The following is an 18,927-nucleotide window of genomic DNA, read 5'->3' as shown; positions in this document are numbered from 1 at the left end:
AAAACGTCATAGTATTCGTCCCCCTCCCTTGGGGAAATTTTCACGTAAACTCTTCTATCTTTTGCCTTCTATAAAGTAAATGCTAAAAATTCCATAAAAGAAGCTCCTTAGATAAAACCTTTGAAGGCTTAAAAGCCACCTTTGTGACAATATGTAAACCAAGAAAAAAACGTGATGTCTAGTTGTATGACCTTCTAATTGCCCTGATTGTTTTTTGTTCACAAATAGTAACATCCTTGAGATCTTTATTAAAACAAAAATTTTAATAAATAGAAATAAATAATCATCACGATGAAGCCTTAGCACTACTCAAACTCAAATTCATCCTCAGAGCCATCAAAATATCTAGGTTTACAAGAAAGAGCATACATAATTCTATCAAAAGCCTCATTTACATTTACATCGTATTGCATACGCCTCCGCATCAGAGAGAGGTTTTCACAAGCGGTTAGGCCCATAATGATGCCAGGCGAACCAACAAAGTCGCTTCTTGTGGTGTTCATTCCCATCATGTCCATAGTTGCGTTAGTTGAGTTGGTTGCATTAGTTGCGTTAGATGAGTTACCTCCGCCTAGACCAAGCAAAGGACCAATAATAGGCAATAATATTCTCAAGACGTTCCAGATAATATAAATAATTCCAATAATAACTCCTACAATGCCCACAGCAACACCTCCAACCCATATTCTGAGTCTGACTGAGCCACTCCAAAGACCAAGATCTAAAACAAAATTTTCTTATAAATAAGCAGCTTAAATATACAATCTCGAGTTCTATAACTAGAACATCAATCTTGTCTAGGTAAATTTTTGAATCTTTACTTTTAAACATATAATTTTGCATTGGATAAATTCTTTTCTTTTACTTTTAGACACGTATTAATTTCGATAAAAAAAACAACTGTAATTTAGGCTCTAAAAGAATCAAAGAGGTCAGAAGTTACTGAAAAAGTTATAAAAATAGGACTCTTGACGGCAGTCAGTTTGTCTCAAATGTCAAAACTTCGGCGAAGATTCTTTCAGATGGCTTTGGACTCTTTTGAAGTTTGCTGGTAACCCTGGTCAAATACCATTTTATGTTTACTTCTTTCTAGTGAAGCCAGCAACAAAAATCAGCTTGAAACTTTTAAGCCCCTGTACGGTATTCTCAAAGCGAAAAAATATATAATTGTAAGTTCATTCATTCAATGAATGAACAACTGAACATGTAAGTTCAGTTCATTCAATGCACCCGGAGTAGTAACATTCCTGTGCGAGCGCTGTGTAAAATTTGCTGTGAAATATCTTGGGCGTTCGTTTATCGATCTATTTGAAAATTATAAACATTATTGGATAGAGAACAATACAAAAAATTATTTGATAAGTTGACAAGTGAAGTGCCTAGTGAATTATCTTGGGCGTTCGTTTATCGAGCTATTTGAAAATTATAAACATTATTGGATACCAATATAGTTAAGAAAAGTGGAAAGCGATCAAGACAAAGCGATTTGGACGAGTCTAGAGGATCCATGGAATCGACTGATAATTTTTCAAAGTTGGATAAAATCCTTGCTATCGTCGAAGAAACTAAGAATGATATTTCGGAAATAAAAAGGGAAATCAGTGACATTAAGTCTGGTTTAGCGTCCCTAACGTCTCGTGTTGAAGATTTGGAATTAGCAAAAGTGACCCACGAAAATGAGTTATCCAGTATTAAGCAGGAAATATCGGCACTACGTAAACAAATTGCAAAGAAACCCGGTTTTGGTGAGTTAGCTACGAGAGTCCTTGTGGTAGAAAACATGGATAGAAGAAGGAATATTATTCTATGGAACATTAAAGGTGAATCTAAGTCAAAAGCTAAGGAGCATGTTAACGCCTTACTTTCCCAACATCTTGGGATTAATACCCAATTTGAACTACTTGAGTTTACGGATCGATTTATCAAAATCCAGCTTCAGGATGATAAGGACAAATTCTGTATCCTTCAGGGAAACAAGAAATTGCGTGAAAACCCGTTCAGAAGAGTGACCGGAAGTGAATCTCCCTATGTCTATATAACAGATGATGTGACAAAAGGTGTTCGTGACATTCGTAACTCCCGGAAAATCAAACAGAAAGAATTGAGAGAAAAGGGATTCAGTGCTTGGATCCCCCCAGTCGTCCCACCTGTATTATGCTTGATTGAGAATGAGCAAAAAGTGAAGCTTAAATGGTATAATGTCGTATAAGTCAAATGCATAAAAAATGTATCAGAAGGGGATTAAAGTGGTTTTTTAGTATGTTTGAGTGGATTTATGATTGTAGTTAGTTGTGATTTAGCTCAGGTATCCGTGATTAAATTGCGCTCGCCTTCGGGTGATGATAAGGATAATGGTTAGAGTGAGTATGATGTCAAATATTGTTTATGTATTACTTTTTTGTTCTTATTTTTGTTTTCGAAATTTTTGTTGCCTTTTATTTTTTTTCCTTTCTTTTTTTTTATTTTATTTATATCGGCTCACGGAGATGGGATGCGAAATTTTTGTTGAGTTTGGATTATGGATGAGTTAAGTTTTGTAGAAATTCCTCCTGGTAGGCTGGAGGAACTTGAAAAAAATCCTCTTGACATTAATAAATTTTTTCATAGGTTTTCGTCACAAGATCAAGATTTGCCAGATTATCATAATGCATCTAAAAATAAATATTTATTTGTTCATGATCTTCCACCTTTAAATAATCAATTTAAACGACAGTCATTTTGGAATTGTAGAGGATTAAATAGCAGCTTAAATTTTTTGCATGATTTTCTTAAAGGGTCGTCAACAGATGTGTTAGGAATTTGTGAGACATTTCTTGATAAAAATAATACATTCCAATATTAATAAAATTATAAGTTTTTTCATGCTAGTCGAAAACATAATAAGAGAGGAGGAGTTGGTATTTTTATACGAGATGTTTTTGCATCTTCTTTACGTAATGAATTTATGGTTTGGAATGTTGAGATGCTATTTGAGAGTTGTGTAGTAGAAGTGAATGATGGAAGAAATACTTTTTTGGTAATTGTAGTATATCGGCCACCATCGTCTAGTATTCTAGAGTTTTTAAGTCAATATGAGTCGTTGTTAGATGCCCTCACCCAGCAACACCATCCATTTTATGTAATGGGGGATTTTAATATTGATTTAATGCGACATAATGTTTCGACATCGAATAAGGGATTAGAATATTTCATTTTTACATGGTTTGTCACCTACTTGTTTACTACCATCAAGAATCTGTGATAATCATGCAACTCTTATTGATAGCATTTTTACATCTGAAAATTGCCTTGATACCCATATTATTTTGAATTGATGCATGTGATCATTGTTTTGTTATTTCTGACTTCTCTGGATCAGGAGTGGAACGTGAAAAGAGACCAATTAAAAGTTATAAAAGGATAATTAACGAAAAAAAGATAGATGAGATGAAAGTAAAAATAGGAGGTATAGATTGGAATGATGTCCTAAATGTTGAAGACTCGAATCAGTCAATTGTTTTATTTTATAGTAAATTTAACGAAATATTTGACCAAGTATGTCCTATGATATTAAGAATGAATAAGGATTTACCTCGCAAACCATGGGTTACTGAAAGCCTGTTAAAGAGTATAAAAGAAAAAAATAGATTGTATAAGGTGAAGATGCAGTACCCAAATGAAATTAATATTGAAAATTTTAAAAAATATAAAATCGGTTAACTCTGGTTCTCAGAGAAGCGGAAGCAAAATATTATCAAAATGAATTTCGCAAATGTGATTCACCTCGGGAAACATGGAAAATAATAAATGAAAAAATGAATAATGTTAAAACAAGAAATATTCCATCTCATATTACAAGTCATGAAGGAGTCAAGATAACTGATGAGAGAGAGATGGCTGAAGCATTTGCTGACCATTTTAGAAAAGTTGGACATGGTCTGGTGGATCAAATTTCTGCTAGAACACATAATCATAGAAAATATTTACCAAATAAAGTAGATAATACTATATTTATGTACCCTATCCGGTTCTCAGAGTACCAAAAAGCCGTTACTAGTTTAAAAAATGGATTTTGGGCAGGAAGTGATGGTATATCGACTTCTCTGTTTAATGATTAGTTGGTGTACTTTTTCAGCCGCTTTTATATATTTTTAATTCTTGTATAAAAAATGTATTTTTCCCAGTTTGTCTTAAAGTAGCTAAAATTTTACCTTTGTTTAAAAAAGCTGATAAAGATAACCCAAAAAATTATAGGCCAATTACTATTTTATCACCTGTTTCTAAAGTTTTTGAAAAGATAATAAAAAGTAGATTTATTTCATTTCTGGAAAAGAATAAGTTTTTTTTTTCCAATCAGTTTGGTTTTTGAATGGTAGATCAACAGAGCAAGAAGTAGCTGATTTACGTAATTTCTTATCAGAGGCTATGGATGATAGTTATTTGCCGGCAACTATTTTTTTTTTTTTTTTTTTTGACATAAAAAAGCTTTTGATACAGTAGATCATGCAATTCTTTTTGATAAGTTGGAAAATATAGGAATCCGTGGAATAGCTCTGGATTTAATGAGATCATGTTTATCTGAAAGAAGTTTTAAAGTCCAAGTTTGTGAAGAATCATCTCATATTTTTCCGTTAGAAAATATAGGGGTACCGCAGAGATCTGTATTGGGGCCGATACTTTTTTTGATTTATGTAAATGATCTTCCTGCCTGATCTTACTCAGGCAGAAAGGATGGGGTACATAGACAGGGAGTAGGGCTCATGATGAATAAGTAAGCTGCTAAGTCTTGTTTCGGCTGGGAAGGTATTAATAATAGAATACTAATTGCTCATTTTATGACTAGAAAGTTCAGGGTATCAGTTATAGTAGTATACGCCCCTGTAGAACCGACTGACGGAGATACTAGTGACTCAGATGAATTTTACTTACAGTTACAGGTGCAAATAGACAAGGTCCCAGATAGAAATATGATGTTATTACTGGGAGATTTTAACGCCCAGGTTGGTATAAATAGGGATAGATGGTATCCAAGCCTAGGTAAATTTTGTGTAGGAAAAGAAAACAGTAATGGATACAGACTTTTTCAATTTTGTAGGTATAACAATCTAGTTATAACCAATACGGTGTTTGGTCATAAAATGGCTCTTAAGCTAACATGGTATTCACGTGATGGTAAGACAGCAAACCTTATTGATTATGTTATAGTAAACCGAAGACTGGCAGGATCAATACAAGATACTAGGGTATATAGGAGTGCTGTTATTGATGTTAAAAGTAAAGATCACCATCTAGAAGTGTCAAGGGTTAATTTAAAGCTGAAATATAGGAAGGGTAATTACCTCCCGGGAAGTTATGATGTTAGTAGACTCCAGGATGAGAATTTGAAGGAAACTTTTCAGGAACAGTTGAATACTAAACTTCAGAGTTTAAAATTTGATAATGTGGAAGATGGTTGGAATGATTTTAGAACAATAATTTGTGAAGTTGCTGAAGGTGGCTTAGGGAAGAAAGCTAGAACTGCAGCTATGAATATTAGTGAAAAAGCTTTATATTTAATAAAAAGGAGAAAGGACTTGTACAACAATTATCTGAGTGATAGATCGCATGAAAACAAAAGAAATGTAAAGAAAGTGGAGAAAGCATTGAAATATGAACTAAGGAGGTGTGAAGTGGAGGCCATGGATAAAATTGCCGAGGATTTAGAAGATGCAGCTAGACGGCATAATAGTAAAATATTGTACTGGCACGTTAAAAAATTGAGTACCTGGGTACCCGGCTGACTGACCGTATTTCAAACAATAGGCTATACGAAAAATGTGGTTCAATACCACTTTCGAGGTCTATAATGAAATAAAGGTTGAGGTGGTTATGGAATTTTGCGCGGATGAAGGATGACAGATTGCCGAAGATTGTTCTTTTCGGCCAACCATCTAGGGCTAAACGGAAAGCAGGTCGTCCCCGTCTGGGGTGGGAGGACGTCATAAAGAAAAATTTAAAGGAAATGGGAACTTCGTGGGCGGGTGTAAAAAGGGAGGCTTTGAATCGATTGGGGTGGAGGAGGAGCGTGCGTATCTGTGTTGGCCTCAGGCGGCTTGGCGCTGCGATGAGTTGTTAGTAATAGTAGTAGTATCTTCCAAATTGCATGCCTTCAGGTGATGAGTTAGCAATATTGTTTGCGGATGATACAGCAATTAGTTTGAGGGCAGGCAACGAGGAGGACCTACGATTGTCCTTGGAGACTGTTGCTTTGAATGTAAATTCTTGTCTTCATGCCAACCGATTAATACCTAATTTAGAGAAGTCGGAATTTATGGTTTTTGGGAGAAGTTCGAGGTCAGTGAAGCGTGTGTCATTTCAAATTATTAATATTGGAGCTTCCTCCATAAAAAGAGTGGATTTATTTAGATATTTAGGTATTTATATTGATTCAACTCTGTCGTTTAAGACGCATATTAGTAAACCTAAAGCAAGAGTGTCCAGGAATCTCGGTTGTTTGCATAGATTAAAGTTTCTGTTTCCATACCAAATCATTAGAACTTTATATTTTTCATTAATTGATTGTTATTTCCAGTATTGTTCGAGCGTTTGGATGCTGACTTTCCCTTCAAATTTACGAGGACTCCAAATTGTTCAAAATAAATCAATAAGAATTCTGGACCATGTTTTAGCACACCCTAGGAAGACAGAGGAATTATCTGAAATTAAAACAGCTTTTCTATTTCTTGATATTCTGGATTTACAACAAATTTTGCACCTTAATTTGGGCATATGGTTTTTGAAAATCCAACATAAAGATCATTTTTTCAATAGTATGAAACTTTTGGTTGAAAATAAACATAGCCATTTATCAAGAGCTAGGAATAAGATTCTTTTCCCGTTTGTTAAAATTGAGAGATCCAGAATAAGTTTAAGATATCAACTTCCTCATATTGCAAATAAATATAAGTTATTTGAATTAGTAAGTGAATCACCATCACTATACATATATAAAAAGAAATTGAAAAAGATGGTCCTTTCAGCCTACAGTAGCAGGGATTGATTGTATTATTGATTTATTTATAAATTGTTAAGTAAATCCCATCCCTATCTCCGTGAGTCGATAGTTAAGTTATGTATGTTTTTTTTTGTTTTTTTTTCTCATTTCTTCTTTAAATTTATTTTAAATTTTGGTATGTTCTTATCAAATTTTCTTTTCTTTCTGAAGCTATGTTAGCGGGAAGTGTAATTTTTTTCCCCTATTGTTTGATAAAGGAGACATTACGAGATTCCTCTCTTCTCCTTTGTACAAAATTTATGTATATGTTTTTGTTAAATAAAGTCAAGTCAAGTCAAGTAAAAGAATAAACAAAAAGAGGTTCATTGTTTCTTCAAAAAAAAAAAAAAAAAAAAAAAAAAAAAAAAAAAAAAGCTCAGTTCATCCTCTCTTCTGAACTAAATACCAGAATAACAATATAATACTCTAACTTCAGTACATTCATAAAATTTATAGCACTCGTTCCGGTCGATTCCACTTTAACTGCATCTCATCCTCTTCGCCCTACAGCCTTTATACGCCCTTCGCCTTATAGCTTTAGGCTATACATAAAATTTTGCTGATTTTGTTATTGGTTTGTTTTCAAATTGACATTATTTGGCATTACAAAGCAACTCTTGCTGAAAAATAGGTTAAAGAAAAGAATAAAAAAATTAAAACAGCAAAATCGGAGAACTTTTGTATATTGCTGAGGACCCTATCCAAGAATTAGACAAGAGGGAGGAGGCAGAGCCTTATCCAGAACTTTTTTCGGGGGGGGGGGTACATAAGGATTTTTTCGGAAGTGGGGGGGGGTAAACACAAAAAACCTCAAAAAACGTATAAGAATTTCGTTTATATTCATTTTTTAACGTTTTTACGAGTCAGACAAATATTTAGAAGGGGGTTCAAACCCCCTAATCCCCCCTGGATACGACCTTGGGGAGGGGTGAAGATGTAGTTAAACTCAAAGTGACTCCTAAGAAATTCAATAAATATAAATTTTCTGAACTGAATGAACTTCGAATTTTTTTATAGTGTTTCGCTCAGAAGAGGGGATAAACAACCCCGTTACAGAAATAAGCGCAAAAAAGAACGTAAAACAACAAAAGCAGCAACATTTGTGTTTAGCATGGCTTAGTGTTCCACTTGAATAATTGTCAATATCCTAGTGAACACCGCCACGTAACTGCCATATAGAATTGCCACAATAGCTCTATTTATTTCTGCGAAATAACAATATCTTATACTAAATTACTGGCAAGAAATTGAAGTCTATGGCTTCGAGTAGTCTGTAAATTTTCTCAAAATGAGTTTTCAGAAAAATACACCTCGACTCTGTGCGCATTCTTTGTGCACACACAGAGCTGTACACTTTTACTTTTCAAAGCAAGACGACGATTTCTTTATCTTTCCGCAGCCGAGACTTAGCTCTATTTCTATATTGATGTGCGTGTTTGTAATTTTTTGTTTTTTTTTGTTTGAAAAAAAAAGTCTGAAATATGTGAAAATAAGAAAATTTTTAATAATTTATGCAATTTTACATCATTTTCTATAAAGAGTCAAAACAATTCCATTATTCTGACTTGCTGACAAATCCACAACTAATGTATGCAATGAGATAACTGTCTTTTCCCTTTACTGTAATTTACAACTATAAGCAACTACAACACAAAACACTACATGCTAAATATACATATATACAAAATACTATATAATATAACAAATAAAATATATAAAGCATTTATGCTGTATACGTATTCTGTCGATACATACAAATACAATATATAATGTATACAAAATAATATAAAAAGAACTATAACTATAGGCAACTATAACAAAAAATTGCTTTCTTTATAGAAAACATAAGCTAATTGGAAAGCGGATTTAGAACCTTGTCAATTAATGCTGTTAATTTCTAGCGGATTTCAGACATTTTGTTTTGGAAATCGTATCATATGGAATTTGTTTTGGAAATCATAGCATGACCTGTTCAGAAGCAAAATCGTTCATTGAGAAGATTTGTCCTTCCCAGATTTTTTCCGCCCTCCCACCTTGATTTCGAAAAACAACTTTTGTGGTATTTATATTAAAAATTGCATGAAGCAAAATCAAAATCCTGGAGCAAAATATCCTACTATTTGGAGGGTGGCTCTGCCAGCAGTTATAAAAAGTGTTTTCTGACCGGTTGAAGCGGTTCAGACTGGTTTAAGCATTTTTTTTTTTTTTTTAATGATGATACCAAAAAAAAAACGAAAAAAAACCGGAGACACCCCTCAAAAAGAGGCATTTTCAAAATTTAGGAGGGCTGAAAAATTTTAGTTGGGGGGGTGGGGGATGAATGGCCACCCCCACTCTCCTTCACTTGACGCTAGTGAAGATGTTAATACCTATTCCCTTGTTTGCACAGATTCCCCTTATTGAGTGTATCAATCTGTGCAATGACTTATACCCTCCACACATCTCCTACCCTAACTAAAAGCTACACCCTTTCATTTTTGAAAGTAATTTTTTTTTTATGAAAATAATTATTGAGGATTGAATAATTTTAACAGAGACACTTTTTGGGGCATTAACTTTTTCTGCACCTCATCAAGAGAGGCAACTCGACGTAGTATTAGAACGGGGAAGGGGATTAAAAAAATATGCCTCCAAGATTAGTTTTCTTTAAGAGCCTTATTCAAAAGCGTATTTTTTTACAATCCTTAGCATATAGCTAAAAATGTATTAAATTACTCTTATTTTGGGACCATTGACCCCTCAAGGCGAATTCGACGTTTTTTAGACAATTATTTGAAATAATAAAAGTGGTTCTTAAAGAGCTACAAAGTTCCAAATTTTAACAAATTGTCAAAAAGACATAATTTAGTATAAGACACAGTCATCCTTCTCAGTGATATTTTGGAGGCAAAGAAAATTTTGGAGCCGTGTGCTACTAAAGGATTTACATACCTGCAAGGCAACTTCCCTTAGTTGGGGTAAAACCGAAGGAACACAAGCATTGGTATGTTCTGTCGTTCTGATCCGGAAATTCCAGTGAAATGCATTTGGCAAACAAGTCAATTCGGTTACATTGATTCTTTTTTTTTGCACATTCTTCATCTAATTCTGAAAAAAAAAAAAAATCTACTTAACAATAGATTGAGCACATATATTGCTCATATAACAATAATGAGCACAATAGAATCATCATCCTACAGGTTTTTGTTATGTTACATCTTTTATATCTACCATTTTTAATTTTAATGCTAACATTGCTGTTGACGAGGCCCCACTAATAGCAGCAGACCGATCAGCCTGGAGGAGCAGAGTTGCGACGCTCTCTACGCCGCCCCCAACGCGGCAGGAGCATTAAGTAAGTAATTTTTAAAGAACCAAAGAAGATAGTTGGAACCAGAGAAAGGAGATTTATGGGCTGTACTACGGTTTTTTTTTATTTTAGTCTGGAACGGTCAAACTAATTGAAACCTGTCTGAAATCTACCTAATGATTCTTGTAATTTCCCAACTTTAAGCTGTTTAGTTTAGGAGTCGAAAGACCATTTTGGTCTTTAACGTTTCCATTTTCATTATCAGAACATCTGTTTTTTGACCTGTCATAATTTTTGACCAACAGCTCCAATAAAATTGTCTCTTGGATAGGTCGAACTTAAAAAAAAAAACAATTGTGTGAACAAGTTATAAAATTATTTCAAATCTTGAAAATTTTTGATTACAAATTTCACTCAAAATTTCACACATCGCAAATTGATGCAATCCTTTTTTCAACAGTTTTCTCCTAGTTGTGGCACACACGGCCCTGTCTCCACGGCTTGCCAGTTTCAAGCTGATAATTGGAAACGAATCTCGAATTTCACAAATTAGTACAAACAGCTTTTTTTTCAGTATTTTAGGATGCTCTGTTTGTTTCAAACCAATCGAAGGGACATAATTTTGAACGGAATTTATGTTTAATGATTCAACACATCAAATTCGTCTTCATAAAATCCCTTTATTCCTTTTTAAATTCAGGCTCAATCCCAATAAATTGGCTTCCATCACAAATTAATGTAGCCTAATTTTTCTTGCCCATCAGAAACAGAAAAAAATATATTTTCTCATTTTTCCGACATCAAATTTTGACACATGCATACACACACAAAAAAGAAAAAAATTATTTCGATTTTCTTCAGCATTCCATTCGACCAGAGTCCATTCGACCTAAGAACTCATGGATATAATAGTCAAGCCAATCTGGGACAGAAAATGTTTTAGTCCGTCTGTGGAAGCCACAAATCTTTGGCTTTTTGGAATGGACAGATTGAATATGTTCCAGGTCCACAAAATCTTTTCACTCTGGATACATAAGAACTATGGGCTGACAGACTAATGAGACAAATAGGTGTTTAGCCTCTTCTTGGAAGCAATAATTTTTTTTTCATCTTAGCGTTGGATTATCTTTGACCCAAAGAATCCAGTCCTAGCCGAGAGGTTGATGCTCTGGACTTGAAATCCTAAGGTTAGGGGTTCGAGTCCTGGTGTCACTGGTTATTTGGTTTGGAACAGGGGTTAATCGTGTGACCCTGTAAGCTCAGCCAGAGTCGACCCAGCTCTAAATGAGTACCCGGAGAAATCTGGGGGAATAACACGGGAAGCGTTGGATGATTTTCCCCCAACCACCATTACACTCCCGGCCGAAGGCACTGAATCAGGAGATCAGTAACTGCGCAACGCAGACCATTGGTCAGCATGCGAAGAAGTTTTTTTTTTACGTTTTTCAAGAAATACAGGATCCAAGTCTTGAGCTGCTTATAAAAGTTTTTGCCCCTTTTTCGGGTATCATTTTCATGTGAACCACTGATCGTTTTGTTTATTTCTGTCCCTGTGAATCCAGGACTTAAATGCAAGGCTGACCAGGGACTTTTTTAGACATAAAGGGAATAGATGCAAGTCCAAATAAGTGAACCAGGACTTTAGAAATAAATAGGAAAAAATTCAATTTGTGTTTAGTACAAAGTTAAATTCTTGAGGTCAATCATAATGAATGTAATTGGTGTCAATCGTTGAGCTCTTTTGATGTTCGACAAACAAAATTAGTTTTCACAAACTAACTAATATCACTACAGTTAAATATTAAAAAAGAAACAAATATAGCTTACTAATGCATTTACATGACCGGGGATTAAATTGATGTGTTTCAGGACAATCACACTGGTACTGGTCCTCCTTGGGTGATGTACATGATGAACCAGGGACGGCCAATGCCGTAGTCTGTTCTGTGTCACAAATGTTGCCAAGTTTGCATACCGGATTGGGCTCCACACAGGCGTCACCAACTGTACAACTCTTTCCGATAGAACATACCGTAGCATCAGGTTTAACAGCTAAAGAAAGATTGATTTAAAGAATTTTTGAATTTTGAGCAAAAGATTCTATTTCAATAAGTCAATAAAAGACAGTTTGCGAAACGTTATCGTAAACGCGGAATTATTCTCCACTTTATTTCCAAAATGCCTCTATTTTCAAAAATCTTGTCTGATTTTTAAAGTACCAAAGGTAATAAAGGCCAAATCTTTTTGTTTGCATTGGTTAAGCACAGTCATACCGAGACACATATATACGAGAAATTTGGGTGAACTTGAAAATCAGAATTTCTAACCAAAAAGGGCCTTCACATGTAATTATACTGTTTTAGGCAGCAGCGACCTCTAAACTAAAAACAAGAAATAAGGGTGAAAAATCACCACTCAATAAGCAAAAAAATATTGCACCAAATAACCAAAGAAAGTACGGTTTCTCTTTACGCTTTCAGTACTGAAAGCGTAGTTGCCTTGGAAAATCCATAAAATTATACATTTTTGAATTTTTACAAATAAATAGCGGTTTTAAACTAGACTAATTAGTTTGCAAAGCAGTTGTCATGGTTCAACGTGGCAACGCTGACCCCACCTAAAACCTCCATAATCTTTATACAAACTGAAGAAAAATCTTAGAAAATTTTAGTTTTCAGGAATGAGTATGCCAATAAGATTGATTTAGCTGTTAAACCGTTTTTGTTTATTGTTCTCGATATCAAAACCTCGACGAAAAAGTAATGAAAAGCCTTGTCAAGTTTAAATAACTAGTTTGCATAATAGTTTTCATGGATCAACGTGGCAACACTGACAAAAGGTGGTACTAACTTAAAGCATTCATAATTTGAAACAACAAAAAAAAAATCTTTTGGTTTTCATGAATGAATATTGTTCCCTAAAGATCGATGAAGAACGCTTCAAAAGACAACATTTGATGATCAAAGTGGGGTGCTTTGTTCGTCTATTTTCCTATATATTTAATGTCTGAGTTGTTTTTCACAAAATTTGCATATTTTGTTCAGGTATCTTTGCATAATATTTTTTCAGGGGAGACATCAAAGTAAAAAAAAAAACATATTTCAGTTGCTTCATGCTCAGGTTCATTCAAGCTCTGCAATTTAACTCCTATCTTGTTTTGCTGCAAGTACTTTCTAAAACGACACAGTCACAGAAGATTAAGCTAAATACATAATAACGGGTAAATCTTCTAATGAATACTATGGGAATCTATCGTTTTCACTTCCTTTATTCAAGACTTTACCCGTTTTATATTTTTGCATTTTACTCTGACTGTTAGCGGCAAGATGGTTGCAAAAAGAATCAATAAGGAACCTAGCCATCGACTGAAAAAACTAGTCAAAGAAACATATTGCTACTGCTAGTGCTAAAACGAGCCAGTGTTATTCTTAGAAATAAAAATCTAGCGGACAAGAGTTCTTCATCTCATGCTATATGAAGTGTCTCCTTTACCCCCTCTCCACGCCTCAAAATATTGTAAAGGGTCTCCACTATTTTTGGGCGATATTGCACCAAATCAGGCTGAGGTATTTGACAGTTGTCTTTTCATTTAGTCAAGTCTAAAAAGGAATAAGGCCCTCACGCATACTTAGGATATATTCTTCAGTTAAGATGCTTTATCTTTTTGCTTATTAATAGAGCTCCCACCCCTTCTCTCAAAACGCCTTTCTTGGCTTACAACTTAGCTATTCACGTTCAAGATACATTAAAGGTAAAATTAATGGTTTTATACTAATTTATGACTATCAACCTATTGACTGGAGATAAAGTTGAACATGTTTTTTTTTTTTTACATATTTTTTCTAAAAAAAAAATTCGCTTCAATAATAACATAATTTTTTTTTATGGTATAATTCACAGGTAATTAGGTAATATTTAGACAGTCCTGAAGATTTTACTTCAGTTGAATCAAAGATTTGACTTGAAGATTAATTGCATGTTTGTCAGAGGGTAAACCAACAAAACTGATCTGTACTCTTAAGAAACAATGTTGTCTTATCGGATAAAAAAGCAGATTATCTTGGACTTATTCTTAGCAAAGGTGGTGTTAAACCTCAAACAGCTTAGAGCTGTTACTACTTGCTGCATATGATACTCATGTTTTACTAGCAAGCTCAAACTCCACTGCTCTTCAGCTTGAAATGGCAGAAAGACACAAAATGGGTCAAACTTTCGATTAAGACAGGTAAATTTGGAAAAAAAAAGAATTTTGACATAATTACTAAAAAATGTTCAGATGTTTTGAATGTTGGAAGCCCTTATTTACAAAAAATAAACAAACAAACTTAAACAAGGTTTAAATATGTTACATGCTAGAGAATAACATATAAAGATTAGAAAAACACAAAACTCTACACAAAAGAAAGCAAAAAACTAAATAAACTCACATATAATAAACTGTTGTTTTTAAAAACAAATCCGCATATGGCACTCACACTCAGGCACAAGGCAGGAATACTGCTGTATTAAATTGTGTATGTCCGTGGTTATCTCCTGATCTGAAGCTCTAACAAAACGAAACAATTTTTTATTTGAAGATTTTACATGTAACCTGTGTTAAATTAATTGAAGTCAGGAAAGATCACTAGTTTTTTAGTACTATTATGGTCAAAAAATTGAATTAATTTTTACTTTGAGGAAGAATTAGTGACGGTACTAAAAGGATTAAAAAATAATAAGGCTCCAGGTGCTAATAATGTGGTAAATGAGTTTCTTAAATATGGTGGCTTTGAGGTTAGAAATAAGTTACTGAGGATTATGAATATGATTTTTGAAAAAGTGGAAGTACCTAACAATTTTAGGAAAACCTTAATTAAACCATTGAATAAGAAAGAGGATAAGAGTGAGTGTCTTAATTATCGAGGCATTAGTCTGGTCTTTTTAGAAAGCAAATTACTAAGTAATATGATACTTTTTATCCTGAGAGATGCTGTAGACAAAGTTTTAAGAGAAGAACAGTGCGGTTTTAGAAAAGGTAGAGGATGCGTCTACCAAATTTTCACTATTAGGTTAATAACTGAGAAGTGCCCTAATTGTCAAACACCTTTGGTCCTCAGTTTTATAGATTATGAGCAAGCGTTCGATTCTGTTGATAGAACAGCTTTAGCAAAGGTCTTAAGGAGCATAGTAAAGGCAACGGGAGAACACGAAATTAAACGGGGAGCAAAAAGTCTCCTGGACTTAGATTTTATTGATAATTTAAGCATCCTAGATGAAAGTGTGAGCAAAATGAATGGATATTTAGAGGTTTTGCTAGTTCAGTGCGCTAGAATAGGTTTGAAAATTAATGTTAAGAAAACTAAGTCACTAAGTCTAGGAATAAGTGAAGATAAAAGAGTGACGCTGGGTAACAAAAAGATTGATCAGTTGGGCAGCTTCACTTACCTTGGTAAGCAGACGGGGCGAGCAGTGAAGATGTTAAAAATAGAATAGCCAAGGCTCAGGGTGTTTTTTTTTTCACAGTTGAAAAAAGTTTGGAGGGAAAGGAAGATAAGTCTGCAAACCAACATTAGAATACTGGAATGAAAATGGTCAAATATGGCTCTGAAGCATAGGTGCTCCGAAAAGCGGATGATGATTTACTAGATGTTTTTCCGAGAATTTGCCTACAGATTGATCTGGGTATCCGTCTGACTGACCGTATTTCAAACTGTACGTGGTACGAAAAATGTAGTTCAATACCGCTTTCTAGGGCTATAATGAAAGAAAGGTTGAGATGGCTAGGGTACTTTCTGCGGATGAAGGATGACAGATTGCCGATGATTGTCCTTGTCGGCCAGCCATCTAGGGCTAAAAGAAAAGCAGGTCGTCCTTGTCTGGGGTGGCGGGATGTCATAAAGAAAGATTTAAAGGAAATGGGAACTACCTGGGAGGGTGTAAAGAGGATGGCTTTGAATATGATTAGGATGAAGGAGTGCGCGTAGCTGTTTTGGCCTAAGGTGGCTTGGTGCTGCGGCTAGTTATTATTAGTATTTGTAGCTTGCAACAATTGGGATTGAAGAAACGTACCCTGTATATGACAATTCTGCTGGTTTTCTTAAAGGTAGCCTATACCTTAGGTTACCTAAGAGACTTTGTTTCAGGTTCAGAAAATCTTTTTCTCTTGTTAGATTAGGCTCCCATAGAATATGTGCACAATAGCTAATTATAATAAAATGATTTATTTCCTGTAAATACAATTACCTCTTCATTATGGATCAATCATTTTACAGCTAGCCGATTACTTCTTTGATTTTTTTTTTTTTCTTGAACCAAACCAACTCTTGAGGTTTCTCAAGTAGCTCAGCATCAAGGAGTTAAGTATAAGACATGTAAAGTTTATTTTAAGATGTGTTAGGTATGTTGTTTAAGCATCAATTCAGCATTAATTGTACCGTTTAAAGTATAAATTACACTAAATTTATACTAAATTAATAATAAAGGACACTAAATTTAATGTGGTACTCGGTAGTCATTCCAATTTCTTCTGTCAATAGTTTTATTTTATCTTTGGAAATTAAATTAAATTTAGCTTAAAATACTCACGTTTACATTTTCCAGTCCTTATGTCATAAACAAAGTTTGATAAATGACAAAAGCAAACATCTAGTCCAAATATACCCCCACATACACCAGCACCTGGATAATCAGCTTGGCCACAGGAGTTGATATCTCTTTTATCGCACCAAAAAAGGGTCAAATCAGACGGTCTAAGTTCGACAACACTCTCAACAAAATCTGTCCAAAACGTTGTTGGTCTATTTTCACGCATTGATGGTCTTGCCAATTTTGTTCCAACGTTGCTGAAAATATTTTTGAAACTTTTATTTTTCATTTCTGCATCTCTTCTTTCAATGAGGCTCTGACTATTATCTTCAGTATCATTAAGTCTCCTTTGAACAATATAGTATTTGTCGGTTGGTCCTATAAAAAAAAAATCGATATGTCAACATAACACATTAAAGCCTTCAAACATCTAATACAAAAGACACATAATTCGTATGATAGACACATCAAAAATTTTTATGCATTTTTTTTGCGTTCTTACGAATCGGACAGAAATATCAGGAGAAAATGGTTTAAACCTTGCCCCCTCGTTAGATATACGGTCTTGCATCCAGTGCTCACTGTCCATCCGATATAAAAAGTGACATAGAAGCTTGTTTTTCGTGGGAAAAAAAAAAAAAAAACCTATAGTAATCTATAGACGAATTTGATTCAGCTTGAAATTCATTTTAGCTTAAATCCATTCAATTCACAATAGTAAAAAAAGAAACAGAGAACAACTAGCCAACCAAAACAAAATAAATAACAAAAACATTTCCAAATTGGCAAATAACGAAGAACAAAACTACCAGCAAAAACAGTAAACTCGTAGTTGACGAAGGAATCTTATAATTAAAGAAATATTAAAGACATGCATTAGATATTACCATTTTATTTGACCTCGTTTATATAACCTTTTAAATAGTGTCTTATTATATTCTAAGTTGTTAAACTAATGCTATTAATTTCATTTTTTACTCGGTAATTTCTTTGAATATTGGTTTGCGTCCTTTTCTTTTTTCTTTTTTTTTGTCACAGCAAGAATGTACGGGTCAACTGTGCCACAACACTTAAAAGTGAGTCTTGAGAGATAATAAGAAATAAAAACTGGTAAGAATAAAATCAAAAGAGAGGTGGTTATGAAGAATAAATGATGAATTCTGCTCTTGGTTGTGTGTACAGGTAAAAGTAAAACAGCTGATCCCCGCTCTGCGGCATTTCAACCTGGAAGATTAATGGGGTAGGGAGCCAGCCGTTCTGTGCTTTTACATGCAGTTCCTATTTGTCTTCCATGGATTTCTTCAGCTACTTGTTTGGAGTTAGGCCAGCCCCACCTCGAACCAAGAAAAACAAATCCCAAACAGAGTACTCAAATAATTACTATACCTAACAAGCCATACCGGCGTTTCTGATCCTCGTTTCAGGCCTTTCAGCCAGAAAGTGGAACGGGGATGGGGGCCAGCCATCCCCTATTTCCGAAAGCTTTTCCTGTTTACCTCCGTTGTATTTATCCAGATACTCATTTGGAGCTGGGTTGACTCTGGCTAAGCTTACAGAGTCACACCACTGACCTCGTCTAAAAAACAGAGTACCCAAATAACTACCAGACTTAACAGTCTATACCGATGGTGCTGATCCCCGTTTCACAGTCTTTCAGCTAGGAAGAGTGACGGGGATGGGAGCCAGCCGTCCCGAGCTTTAGTATATCTTTCCTGTTTAACTTCCCCGGATTTCTGCAGATACCCATTTAGAGCTGGGTTGCCTCTGGCTAAGCTTACCGAGTCGCAACAATGACCGTATCCGAAAAAAAACAAACAAAAAAAACAACAAAAAACAAATTCCAAAAAAAAGTACCCAAAGTACCCAAGTCCTCCTCAACTAAAAGTTATTTTTCTCAACACGTCTCAAGTGACACTAAGATGGAAATGACATGTGTAAAAGTTCAAATTGCGTCTTTTATTCATGAGTGCGCTAGATAAGATTCTTGAGCATAAAGTAAACTATCAAAAGGCTTGAGCTCTAAATTCTCATTTTTGAGTTTAAAGCAACGATAGCAAAACAA

At 34.5% G+C, this 18,927-nt stretch overlaps 1 protein-coding gene across 1 annotated transcript in view; it reads right to left on the bottom strand.

Annotated features, from left to right (window-relative positions):
* Nucleotides 1-228: 228 nt before the first annotated feature.
* LOC148939940 (uncharacterized) overlaps nucleotides 229-18,927 on the bottom strand; it is an 83,166-nt gene continuing 64,467 nt past the window's right edge. Inside the window, exons 3-6 of the mRNA XM_089105878.1 lie at nucleotides 16,866-17,243; nucleotides 12,129-12,353; nucleotides 9,944-10,099; nucleotides 229-721 (exon numbers count right to left, since the gene is read on the bottom strand). Of these exons, the coding sequence (XP_088962004.1) occupies nucleotides 306-721; nucleotides 9,944-10,099; nucleotides 12,129-12,353; nucleotides 16,866-17,243 (1,175 nt within the window). The 3' untranslated portion in view covers nucleotides 229-305. The remainder of the gene's footprint in view (nucleotides 722-9,943; nucleotides 10,100-12,128; nucleotides 12,354-16,865; nucleotides 17,244-18,927) is intronic.

This window comes from Artemia sp. Qi Xiang Cuo, chromosome 20 (genome assembly GCF_049724085.1).
Source record: "Artemia sp. Qi Xiang Cuo chromosome 20, ASM4972408v1, whole genome shotgun sequence".
Taxonomy (NCBI): domain Eukaryota; kingdom Metazoa; phylum Arthropoda; class Branchiopoda; order Anostraca; family Artemiidae; genus Artemia; species Artemia sp. Qi Xiang Cuo.
The sequence above is the reverse complement of the archived record's forward strand: the minus strand, read 5'-3'. Positions and strand labels throughout refer to the sequence as shown.